This window comes from Podarcis tiliguerta, assembly GCF_965153285.1.
Source record: "Podarcis tiliguerta genome assembly, chromosome: 12".
Lineage (NCBI taxonomy): Eukaryota > Metazoa > Chordata > Lepidosauria > Squamata > Lacertidae > Podarcis > Podarcis tiliguerta.
Window position 1 is genome coordinate 40,471,329 of NC_139545.1, and position 13,097 is coordinate 40,484,425.

A 13,097-nucleotide genomic window follows, 5' to 3' on the forward strand; every position below is an offset into this window, starting at 1 on the left:
AGCTGCGAGCTGGTCTCTGCCAGGGCTGTGTCCTGATGGCTATCTGTGATTCAGCACCACCCATCTACTCAAGAATCCACTGTTCACCTCAGGTTGACTTCATCTGACTGTGCTAGTTAGTTACACTCTCTCTCTCTCTCTCTGTGTGTGTGTGTGTGAGTGTGTGTAGCACATCATTCATCATTGTAACAACCATAGGCCATGGCTTTTTGGCTTTTTCTTTAAGGAGGACCCCCCCCCCCACCTCAAACTGTGTTCCTTTTGTTGTTAAATTGTACTTCTGGCCACAATTGAATGTGTGTTTTGTTTTTCTCCCACGTCTTCTCCTCCACCCCCATCCTTTAAATAATATTTTTGTTATCCGTGAAAAACGAGAGGGCGGGGCTTGGGGGATAGATGTTGCATTGTTTTTATTATATTTTCAGTTATTTATGCAACTCCAGGGGCACATCAGCAAGGAACATCCGCGGGTGGTGCCTAATAAATTAAAAGTGTTGTTCTATCATTCTGGAAAGTAGAAGCACATTTGTTTTGTTTGTCTTTTCTCAGAAAAAAAAAATTAAGTCCATAAACAATATGTAATTTTATTTATTTATTAAATTTATATACAGCCCTTCCAAAGGAGTCCAGGGTGGCATATATGACTCTTTAAAGCATTCTTTTGAAGTTTCCTTTAAACCAAAACTTATGTTAAATAGATTACCACCTCCTACGTCTTCTGCCAAGGGGCATTATACAGGTTGTCATCTTCATACTCTCTTGTGTGTCGCTTTACACACAATGGGGGAAGTGTGTGTATGCATGGAGGAAAGTAAAAGATGAGGCACCATGTCCAGGTAGACAAAATCCATTAAATAATAATAAAAAAGTCATGCTGAAGTTTCATTGATGATGAGACTGCAATTAGTCACTGCTAACTTGTCATATTGAGACAAATATGACTAACTTTTACCTGGATTTGGGCCATTTTTTTTTCTAAAGTAAAAGCTGAGGGTCTCAAAATGCCAAATTATAAAGGCTGTGCTCTTTCAGTTCTCAAAATATAGGCAATTCCATTCTTCTTAGCATTGTGGGTCGGAAGAACACCACCCAGGAGCACCCACCATCTACCCTAACATCTCTGCTCTTGTCCCTGACAACATACTGATGTCTGTTGTTGCTTCTGTATGTGTACACAATACAGTGATACCTCGGGTTAAGAACTTAATTCGTTCTGGAGGTCCATTCTTAGCCTGAAACTGTTCTTAACCTGAGGTACCACTTTAGCTAATGGGGCCTCCTGCTGCTGTCGCTGCGCCACTGTGCAATTTCTGTTCTCATCCTGAAGCAAAGTTCTTAACCCGAGGTACTATTTCTGGGTTAGCGGAGTCTGTAACCTGAAACATCTGTAACCTGAAGCGTATGTAACCTGAGGTACCACTGTACTAAATATTTTTGTATAGATATGTGTTACACATTGTCCCCTTCCCCCTGAAATCTCTTCTGTGGATTAGTGACTTCCATTTAGATTGTGTGAATGTTTGGCTTTACAGACATTGCTGAACTCCCAGCTCCCATCAGCCCAGCCAGCATAGCCAGTGGTCGGGGGTAGTGGAACCTGGAGTCCATCACTGTCTGGTGGGCTAACAGCAGACATAGGCAAACTCGACCCTCCAGATGTTTTGAGACTACAATTTCCATCATCCCTGACCACTGGTCCTGTTACCTAGGGATGATGGGAGTTGTAGTCCCAAAACATCTGGAGGGCCGAGTTTGCCTATGCCTGGGCTACAGGTTCCCCACCAGGCTTGATTCAGATAATAAATGTTCAGACATTTTTTGTTGTGCAAAAACCGCCTTGAGAGAAACAGCAATGTGTTGAGAAGAACAGGCAGGCAAGGAAATTTGGCACTGTTGTTTTCTTTGACATTCCCCTCCAGGCATCTTTTTTTTTCCTTTTTGCTCACTTATTAGAGAGATGGGAACTTAGGAGAATGGCCTGAGCCGAGTGCCTGCCTGTAGCACTTCTGCATCAAGTGACATTCCTGTTAGCCCTCATTATGGCCTTAATCCGGGGGAAGGCATGAGAGTGATTCCTCCTCTTTGAAACAAGTCATCTTAGTGAGTTGCAGGAGAAGGAGGAAAAATCAGTAGGATGAGGGTGATCTCATTGCTTCCTCTCTTTTCTGCAACGGCTGGATGAGGAAGTCCTTTTTAAAATATAAGCATGTCCAGTGTAGCTTGGAGATAGCTAAAGAGGGTCTGGCTCATGTTTCCACAAAACTGCTCTGGCTTAAAGTTTGACAAGTCGGAAACTCTGGGGAGATAGCCAGCATCCTGAGGAAGCGAAATCGGCTCCGAAATCTGTGATGTCATTGGCAAACAAAACAAAGGAGCCCCAGGAAGGTACAATGTTTTCCCAGCCTTTTTAACTCTTGCATCAGATTAGAAAGGCTGCACGTTCAATCTCAGCCAGTTTCTGATGGGAAAGACCGGGGGTCCACACTGTTCGTTTTCTTGCTTTGTTTGCTGCTCAGTGGGCATTTGCTTTTAATGCGCACTACGTTGCCTGCTTGAGATTATAATTATCAGCCCCTCCATATGTCCTTTTTAATGTGCATTCATGATGATTTGCACCCATGAGGTTTGGGGGCAGTTATATGTGTTACAGAAAGCTAACCCCATAACTGCTGTCAATAAAGGCTTAAAGGATCTTTGTAAGGTAGAATTTCAAGACCTTAAGAGAGGTGCAGAATAGGGAGTTAGAATGTTTAGTACAGCTTAAACAATGGAAAGCGGCTTTATAATTTGTATGGAGTGTCCCTTTAGATTTGAGATTGGTCCAGCAAAATTAAATGTTTTGGGTATATTGGGAGGTGTAAAACTGAAAATGCCTCTTTGAGGCATATGATGTGGGCTTGTCCAGTGACATATTCTTTTTGGTCTGAACTCATCCGTATCAATTGTGTATTGGCGAAATCCTAAAGGTTTACAGATGTTCATGTACTTTGAAATGTCATTCCTATAAAATGGGGATTAGCAGCAGGACACCAAAAGCCCTTAAAGTTGCTAGGAGATTTTGAGCCTGGAAGGATAAATATCTCCTGTCATACAATGATCTGAGGATCTCATAGCCCCGGCTACATGTGAACGTTATTTCCTATAGACATCAATTTCATGTGGATATCTATGTGGACATTTGGAGGCCTTACATTAATTGATATATTTAATGGATGTACTGACAGTTACTGCATCCTTTTTATATGGTCTTCTTTTTCTTTGTTAAATTTGCAAATTAAAAATTAATTAAAAAGCCCAATTTCTCACAGGATGGTATCAAGGCAATCCTGCTTTCAATACAGTTTGTGTTTATAAAGATTTTGGGGCAGGCATACGGCTTATTCCTAAACATTGCATGTCCCATAGCTTCATGTTGAAATCCTGTAATTTTTCATACCACAAAAATTAGGGGTTTTGTTTATTTTTGCCCCACTTTTGCTGTGTTATACACTGGGGAAGCATTGCAGAACAATGAATACAGCAGAATGACGTGCACATGGGCCAAGATAAATCCATCATGGTTATGAAGAGATGCTGCAGAAAACACTTTCAAAAAAATAAACAAAATCACACCATTTGAGGGTAGGGAATCTATGTCAAATGGTATAAAGGGGGCAAATGAGATCAGGAGGACAACATTGTTTCCATGTGCTGCTCCCTGCTTCTGTAAACTGTAGGAAGTTTTAGGGACATCAGATTTATTTCTGTTTGAAGAGACAGTGGCGGTGATTGTGGACATTTTTGTGATAGCTGCTTGTTTTCAAAAATACAGGTTGAGTAGGAGAGCAGGCAGGCAAGCAGACTGATGGTACTAATCTTGAATGCAGCATCAGTTCAGTTCTCCAGAAGCAAAGCATAATGTGTATGGTTCCTTCCCGCTAGCTCATATCTCCCTTGCCAGAGAAACATTCCAACTCTTCTAGCCTCCACCCGTATGTATGTGGTGTGCCACAAAAATTACCTCCTGCCATAAATACTTACTCGAGCAACGCTTTCTGGCTAGCAAAAGCGATTGAGCAGAACATCTGCAGCTGGCTCTAGAAAAGTCCACTGACCATTAGCAAACAGTCCACTGTTCAAAAAGATTATCTTCTCTCGTAGCTTTGACACAGTCCAAACAGTCCTTTTGTTTCACCATCATTTGGAGAGCTGCAAACGAGTTGCCTTTCCGTGTCATTTGGGAAGCGATGAACAAGTTTCCTGTTTAACACTTTGAATATCATTTTCTGGAGCACAAAGGACCTGTTGGGCATGTGCAAGACAAGAGTTCTTGTGCCAATACAGAGTTCTGCAAATATTTAAGAGATTGAAGTCTAGCCAGATGGACTTGGGAATCAGATCAGAAATGCATGAGTCTGGGTTGCCTGTTACTTGTTTCATTGTTTCTTATCCTGTGTATTTGTGTGTTTCTCATCTCATGTTCAGGCTTAATTCCACAGTGTTTAGAACTACAGAGCTCCACTGGGGCAGGCTGGGGGAGAAAGACATTTTTGACAGGGCTTGTTTTTTCATTTCATGAACTTCCAAAGCCAGCAATACACATCTAAAAGTACTGATACTGTAATCACCCCCCTGCGGCTTTGGCATTTCAGACCAGAGTAGGAATTCAGCCAGGTATTAGCACACACTCATACTGTCCCTGCTATTGGGTTTGTGAATGTGTGTTGAGTGAGGCAACACCTTCACTGAGGGATCTTTCCCATGTACCTTCCATGTTTAGAGAATGGCTACATAGCAGTATGAGCCAGAACCAGCTTGCTGTATAATATAGAGATCCATGATGCAATTATATTTATTTGTAAATGATGTAGCTAGATTTGGGATCAATATAACCAATCTGGGGGAGTAGGGAGGGAATAAAAGGTGGAATATCTGATACAATGGCCACAGTTTACTTGTAGTGCTCATACAAACTATGGCTTAGGGAAGGGGGGGGGGTGTACAGGGACATTGTATAATATTTAGTTTCCATATAGTTCTACTCTATGGAAAAAGAGACAGAGTGGGGTGGAGAGAGAGAGGACAATGAAAGCAAATAACATGCCTGCCAAGCTTAATTACAAAACACATAGCAGATTATAAGACTGCAAGTGATCTTATTGGTTGTAAGTCATTTTGGGTAGCCTTGAGCAAGATAAATGACTAACAAATGTAATCATCATAATTGTCCTCGTTGTATTTTTGTTATTTCAGAACCTAACACAAAGAATGGCATTTTAAAAATAAAGTTCTTACTTCCTTTTCTGCTGTCTCTGTTTTTCTTGTGTGCAAATGTAAGTTCAGAGTTATGCTGACGCAGCCCATTAGTCCATCTATCTCCATATTGTCTGCACTGACTGGCAGCAGCTCTCCAGGGGTTTAGGCAGTGAGTCTTTCCTAGCTGTACCCAGATTTGCCCATGATTAAGTTGGGAACTTCTGTAGCCCTTCTCATTGAATTCCATTTCAGCACATATTTCAGTTCTCTATTTCCAACATAAACCTTCACATATCCTTGGTTCCATCCCTTCCCTAAGAATCCTGGGGATCATAATTCAGGGAGTTTAAGGTATCTAACAGAGAAATCTCTGCATTCCCACTGAACTGCAGTTCCCAATGGTTTCTTGTGGTGAGCTGCAAAAATGATGGTGATGCTATACTTATTTATACAGCACTAATCATGGTGCTTTGCGTAATTATCCTCACAGTATCCCTATAAAGTGGGTCCCTATGCTGCAGGTGGGGAGGCTGAGAGAGAATGGTTTGCCTAAGGTCATCTACTGAATTAGGGGCAGAAGTGAGATTTACCTGCTTTACTACATCAGTTCTTAAGTTTAGATTTACAGCTCAAGTTTGGGTCTGTTCTTCACACTGGGGTAACCTCTTTCCCCTTGGCAATATGAAACCCAAGGTACCATTTCCAACTTCCAAGATGAGAATCCTGCTCCCAAAGAGACTATCTTGGAGTAGTTTGTGTCTTTCAAACAGTATTTGTTTATCACCCTTCACAGCTAGCTAGCCAGGTTTCTTGAAAGTCTGCATAGTTATCCTGGGATGGTTTTCATCACCTTGCAATTTTGCCGCTAATGATTTACTTCCACTGCCAATTCTTGGGGTCTCTCAAGAGCTTCTTAGATCCTATTTTCTGCCCAGGCAACAGTGTGTCAATGGCCGGAAAATGGACACTGCACACACAACCATTCCTGTTAATTTATATACCACCAGGAAAAGCACATTTCTTCCTTGCACCTGTGACCTGTCAACACCATGCTGTTGTTTCACGGTGCTCAAAGTGGATCTCCCTCTTGGAGGGCGAATTGTTCTAGCAGCCAGCTGTTCGTCCATGTTCTGTACTTATGAGTTCCTTGCACAGTCCCAGGTGTTTATGCTTGAAAAAACAATTAGGGATGGAGAAATAATTGCAAGTTGCCCTGAACCAACCTCCCCATCTGTTAGAAGACTGCTCCAGAATTGGCAGTTCTTCCTTCTCTTTGCCACCTCCCTTCAGGAATGGGACTCCTTGCATTTGCAGTGTCTGCCACAACTGACAATGACTCGCTCCTGTGTGGATTTGGCTGCTTTCAAACTTCAGCTGTGCCTCCGAGGACTACTTAGACTAGTTCAGCTTATCCCTCCAGGTCTCTCTAGCTGGTCCTCAGGCCTCTCCTTAGCCATAGCCCCTCTCTCCAGGCTGCCTGCTGGACAGTCCCTGTTTTACAGCCTCCTCGGATATTTTTGCTTGGCTGGCACATATTCTTGAATTCAAATAACGCATCTTCTTTGCCTGGATGGAGTACAGAGAAGGGAGTGTCGAAAGTACCCTAATGTGAAAAGAGTGGAGTTTTCCATTTGTTTCTCCACGTACTTCTGTCTCTGGCCCCACGCTGTTCTGACATATGGCCCCACAAAGGTTGCCCAGAAAGGAATGTGGCCCTTGGAATGAAGATGGCTTCCTGCCTCTGGATTAGATTAGTACTTCCCAAACTTGGGTCTCCAGCTGTTTTTGGACTACAATTCCCATCATCCCTAGCTAGCAAGACCAGTGGTCAGGGATGATGGGAATTGCAGTCCAAAAGCAGCTGGAGACCCAGGTTTTGGAAACACTCGACTCGATGGTGGGAATGATCCTTTTCAAAGTAAAGATGTTCATGCCATTAAACCACAAAAGTTGATTCTGCATTTGTGTGTGTTTAAATCCACTGTACAATAAACCTTGTGTGATGAAAGTAAGTGTTAGACCAGTCTTTGCCAACCTGGTTCCCTCCAGATGTTATGGACTGCAATTCCCAACAGCTTTAGCCAGCAAAGGCTGTGTAAAACACCTGTGAATTCAGACATGAAGGAGATGTTAATCTTTGCAGTTTTGTCCTCATTCCCCACATACGTTTTTCCCTTTAGGATGCATATCTATCACCAAATGTCTGTGATGTCCAGCATGGTGAAATGGCCATCATAGATCAGACTCTCTAGGCCAGGGGTTAGCAACCTTTTTCAGCCATGGGCCAGTCCACCGTCCCTCAGACCATGTGGGGGGCCAGACTATATTTTTTGGGGGAAATGAACGAATTCCTATGCCCCACATATAACCCAGAGATGCATTTTAAATAAAGGCACACATTCTACTCATGTCAAAACACCAGACAGGCCCCACAAATAACCCAGAGATGCATTTAAATAAAAGCACACATTCTACTCATGTAAAAACACACTGATTCCCGGACCATCCAAGGGCTGGATTGAGAAGGCAATTGGGCCGCATCCGGCCCATGGGCCTTAGGTTGGCTACCCCTGCTCTCGGCAAAGCTTACCAGGTGTCTGGCATTGCCGCAATGGCAACTTTTTGCAAAGGACGTTTCATTTCTACGTGCAGGAGCTAAGGGATGCCCATGCACACGTAAATCTCCTTTTAGAAAGCAGCTGTGGGGAAAGTAACATTGGAGTTGGCTTTGTGGTCTTTGAATTTCCAAAGTCCTGTCTTTCCTTTTTCTTTTTGTATGGTTGGCTTTTACCAGGGCCGAGAAATGCTATGCATCTGGGTGTCTATGAAGTTTGGGTGGGCATCTAGGCATTTAGTAATTTTCTCCCCAGAGCTGCAGAAGATTCAGGAAACAGTACAGCAAAACAAGTGGGTAGACCCATCCACATGCAGCCAGGAAAGACACATGACTTATGCATGGACCTTCAAGTTGGTCATGCTAGCAGAGGCATTTGATGTGGTCGACTCTTGAGTTATTCAAGTGTATCATTGCTGGACTTTTGCCTTTGAAATGTGCTACCAGTGTTCTTACATTATGCATGAGGAAGAGCTACAAAATGTATTAAATCTCAGCCTTTTATACTAGTCCAAGACCATTCAAGACAACTTTTATCTCTTTGCCATGAAAGACCTTTCCAGATGCTCTGGGTTAAAATCCCACCTCAGTCATAGACTTGGTCGACAAGTAATAGAAATTCAGGGATCACAATTCACTGGCACTCAGCCTCAATTCCCTAAGTATGTAACAGTAGCAGCGTACCTTGCATGGAGATTGCAAGAAGTAACCAAATAAAGATGGTAAAGCACACTTTATGTTAACAGAATTCTATAAATTATTATAGATTTTATGGCGATTTAATGAAATCTCTCTGCATGCAGTTAGATCTTTTATATATGTACAGTGGTGCCTCGCAAGACGAAAAGAATCCATTCCGCAAGTCTCTTCGTCTTGCGTTTTTTTCGTCTTGTGAAGCAACCCTATTAGCGGATTAGCGGCTATTAGCGGCTATTAAAGGCTTAAGGGATTAGCGGATTAGCTGCTAAAAGGCTATTAGCAGCTTAGTGCCTTAGAAAAAGGGGGTGGGGAGCGAAAAAAAATAGCAAGAATCGCAAGACATTTTCGTCTTGCGAAGCATGCCCATAGAGAAATTCGTCCTGCGAAGCGCATTGAAAAACGGAAAACCCTTTCGTCTAGCGGGTTTTCCATCTTGCGAGGCATTCGTCTTGCGGGGCACCACTGTATATATAAACTGGGGCTGGTTGTCTGCTTTGGAGTTGGACCAATATGCCTTTCTATACTCACACAAGTCCTTTGCGTTCTCTTTTTTTTAGTGATGGGCCCAGTTCGAGAGAACTTCCAGGGGTACCAAGGTGAATGAAGCCAGTGCAACATGTTCAGCGTAGAAGATCTCCTGATTTCTCATGGATACAAATTATCTAAAGCCCCCACCAATTCATTTGAGAACAGAACTGATGGATTCCCGCAAGAGAGCACAGATAGGAGAGTTGGTCATAGAACTGTGAATGGGTTCCCGACAAACTCTGGAGCCAGTGTTGGCAGCAAGAAGACAGTAGCTAAAAGCTACCTGAATGACAATGAAGCTAGGCATGACATCCAAGGGAGGCAACTGGGTCCCAGTTACCATAAAGACTTCTCAAGTTTGGCTAATACTCATGCTTCAGAAGGACGGTAAGATCCCCACTTCCAAGATTTTCTTAGACATGTGCAAATCCAAGCCAAAGTCTCAGTTTAGCTTTTCAACAGCCTTGATTATGTTAAGAGCAACTATTAATTTGTTCTGCTTGTGACCACCTCCAGCCTTGACAACCAGTGGTTGTTTTTGCTAATAATACCCTCTTTGTGTCTAGCCCTTAATCAGAACAGGACACAGAGAGACTTTGGAAAGATCCAAAGCATCTCTAAATAAGTGAGTTTCTTTGCTTATTATGCGGTTGGTGGTTCTAAGTGAGTATCTCAGTAAGATTGTGATGCAGTGGATGTCCAGTCGGAGATTGGATTTTCTTGAGTTGGCTTGTCAAAAGCTTGGAGGACAGGGGGAAATAAGAACTGAGGAATGTAGGATGGTATGAACAGCTGTCTTATTCCATTGGTCCATCAAGCTCAGTATCGTCTAAACTGATTGGCAGATGCTCTCCATGGGTTGCAGGCAGAAGACACCCCCATCCTTACCTGTAATGCAGGGGGTTGAATCCTGGGATCTTCTGTATGCAAAGCAACCAGTGCGGTCAGGCCAGGATTGGTGTTGTGTGCTCAGACCGTCTTTCTACCATGAGCAACCTGGCCGCTGAATTCTGCGCCAGCTGAAGTATCTGAATCATCTTCAGAGGTTCCTCTTTTAAATTAATACTTGATCAATGCCATTAATCAGTTAGTGCATTTTGCATAGTGAGCTTTAAAAAAATGTGACAGGAGTATAATGGGTAGATAAGAGAGAGAAAAATTGCTTGGGGACCCATATTGAAGTAAAGAAAGAAACCCTTATTATTATTATTATTACTACTACTACTACTACTACTACTAATAATAATAATAATATTTGTGCCCCACCCATCTGACTGGGTTGTCCCAGCCACTCTGGGTATCTTTTTCTCAGTACATATTTTACCTTAGTACAGGTGTACAGGTAGATTCAACCCAAACTCAGCCTTTATATGTTGCCCCCTTTTAGGATGCAGATGTTCCTTTTAAATTAGTTTCATACCAGTGAAGTCAGCTGTGTGTGTTCTGTCCAAAGAGGGTCGTCTTTTCTCAGGAGCATTTGCAGAAGGTCTCGTGAAACTTAACTGCACCCTGTGGATAACTTTGTCACCACTTCAGAAAATGGTGCCACTGCAGTTGCGCTTCCTTGCAGCCGACTGTCCATGCACTTTTGAACTGGGACAAATCGTCCTGGAAGCGGGGTGTGTGTGTGTGTTTGTGTTTGGCGGTGGACACATAGCAACTCCGCTTTGGCAGCCGTCTGCCAGCGACAAAATTTTGAACAAAAGGAAAGGCAGAGATTATTTTAAGGGACAAATGCTGAAAATACAGGTTGTGCTCAGACAAAAATGGAAACGAGCACTCCGGAACAAATGCTTTCTCTCTCCCCCACCCCACTGTCACTCCTTCTGCTAATGCAGGACTTTAAAAGTGTTTCGATCCTGGTTAAGTAAATGGAACCCATCTCTAGGTTTCAGTGCAGTGTTTTCCATCCTTTTTTTCTTTCTTTCTTTTAATGTGGAAAGCAGTTTGTGCAAAATGATCTCGATGCAAAAAGAATGACAGCTCAAGATAGGTAGAGCTCGTTTTCAAGTCTTCCGTCTCTGTTGTCATTCTGGGGAAAGGCTGCAGTGCGTAGTTAAACTATGGCACTCACTTCCACCGGAGGCAGCGATGGCTTTAAAAAAGGGGATTGGACAAATTGGAGGAGATGGCTCTTGATTGCTGCTAGTCGTGATGGCTGTGCTTCACCTTCATCACTAGAGGCAGTAATGCCTCCGATTACCAGATCATGGAAACCACAGGAGAAGAGAGTGCTCAATTCCTGCTTGTGGGTTTCCCATAGGCATCTGGTTGAAAAGGATGCTGGACTAGATGGACTTGATCCAGCAGGCTCTTTTTTTATTCTTAGCTCACTAGTAGAGCATCTGCCTTGCACACAGAAGGTCCTGAGTTCAATCCTGGCAAGTCCATGTGGGCCTGGGAGAGAGCCATTGCCACTCGTTGTAGACAGTGCTGAGCTAGATGGATGGACCAGTGTTCTGACTTAGCTTCCCACGTTGTATACAAAACCTTAAGATTCAGGTAGGTACCTGTGTTGGTCTGACGCAGTCAAAATAAATAAAAAAATTGTCCAGTTCCACCTTAGAGATCAACTAAGTTTGTTCTGGGTATAAGCTTTTGTGTGCATGCACACTTCTTCAGATACTTATACCCTGAACAAACTTCGCTGGTCTCTAAGGTGGTACTGGACAATTTTTAATTTTTTATTATATTTCAATTGCGTTAGACCAACACGACTACCTACCTGAATCTAGAATCATGGAAGGCACCACATTGAGTTGCATGAAATGGAAGTCCGTCTGGTATCTGAAGAAGTGTGCATGCACACGAAAGCTTATACCCAGAACAAACTTAGTTGATCTCTAAGGTGCTGCTGGACATTTTTTTAATTTATACAAAACCTTAAGATACAGAATGACCTGAAGGCACATGAGGATCCAGTCAGCAGTTGGACTAGAACACCTGAGAATTCTCTGTGTGCCACCTTGAGCTCAACTGAGGAAAGGCAGAATAACTAATGTAACAAATGCATCTTGTATTAATCATTCCTCTCTTTGTTTGACCTTCTTGCTTCCATGGATAGAGCTCTCCAGTCTTAGAGTATTATTTAGCAGGTCATAAAAACACACTTTCTACACCTTTTGATGGACTGTATTAGAACATCCTCTGACCTTTAATGAAATTGACACAAATGTGATAATTTCAAAATGCTGATGGTGGTCAATTGCACACTTCATTGAAGTGAGAGATCCTGGCTCTAATCCAAACCATACTAAGCATTCTTGTTCATGGTGTGATTTTATTTATATAGCTTGGACTAATCTTGTACGTTGTTGACATGATCGTGCTCTCATTTCTGGCCCCTGGAAGGATGTAATTTTCCATCCTGAACATTTTGCCCAGATGATTTCATTTAATCTTTCTGATGAAAATATATATTATCTCAGTTTGGTCTATGAACAGTTTTGCTTGATAGGATGAATCTATGCACGTAACAAAAGTGATTGAACAGTGCTTAGAATGAGGATTATTGGCAGCCAGATGTGTATGTGTGCATTTCATTTTTTAAAAAATAATAATCTTTTTTGGGGGGTGCATTACATTTTCATTTTTGAATATTTCTGTTTTTAAGAGGAAAGGAGTCCTTGGGTTCCCCATCCATGGACAATTCTTCCTCTCACTCACGAACAACCTCCACACATTTGGATTGACAGGAATGGAAGAAAACGATCCTATCTGAGCTATATTCTTACCCTGTCAGTGAAGTTTGATGTTTCTTTTGGCTTATACTCAATGGCAGTTACATGTCTGATCCTCCAGTTTGCAGGAATACTAACATTGCATCTTGATGTGCTATAGAGAGTTGACAGTTTTAGGAATTTATATGGATTTCTCACTAAGAGACAACTCATAAGTTGCAGACTTTCAATGCAGAAATCACTTCCATGTTAAGAAATACCATGAAGTTTAGGAAATGTGATTATGCAAAGGAATGTTATGCATGCAGTTTTACAACATGTATGCACTGCAGTAAAATAAA

The 13,097-nt window shown here is 42.4% G+C and overlaps 1 protein-coding gene across 6 annotated transcripts in view; it reads left to right on the forward strand.

Moving 5' to 3' along the window:
* The window catches only part of JCAD (junctional cadherin 5 associated), a 67,532-nt gene that overhangs the window by 44,751 nt on the left and 9,684 nt on the right, over positions 1-13,097 (forward strand). For all 6 annotated transcript variants that reach the window (XM_083406078.1, XM_083406079.1, XM_083406080.1 and 3 more), the window contains one exon: positions 9,106-9,463. In XM_083406078.1, the coding sequence (XP_083262204.1) occupies positions 9,165-9,463 (299 nt within the window). In that variant the 5' untranslated portion in view covers positions 9,106-9,164. The remainder of the gene's footprint in view (positions 1-9,105; positions 9,464-13,097) is intronic.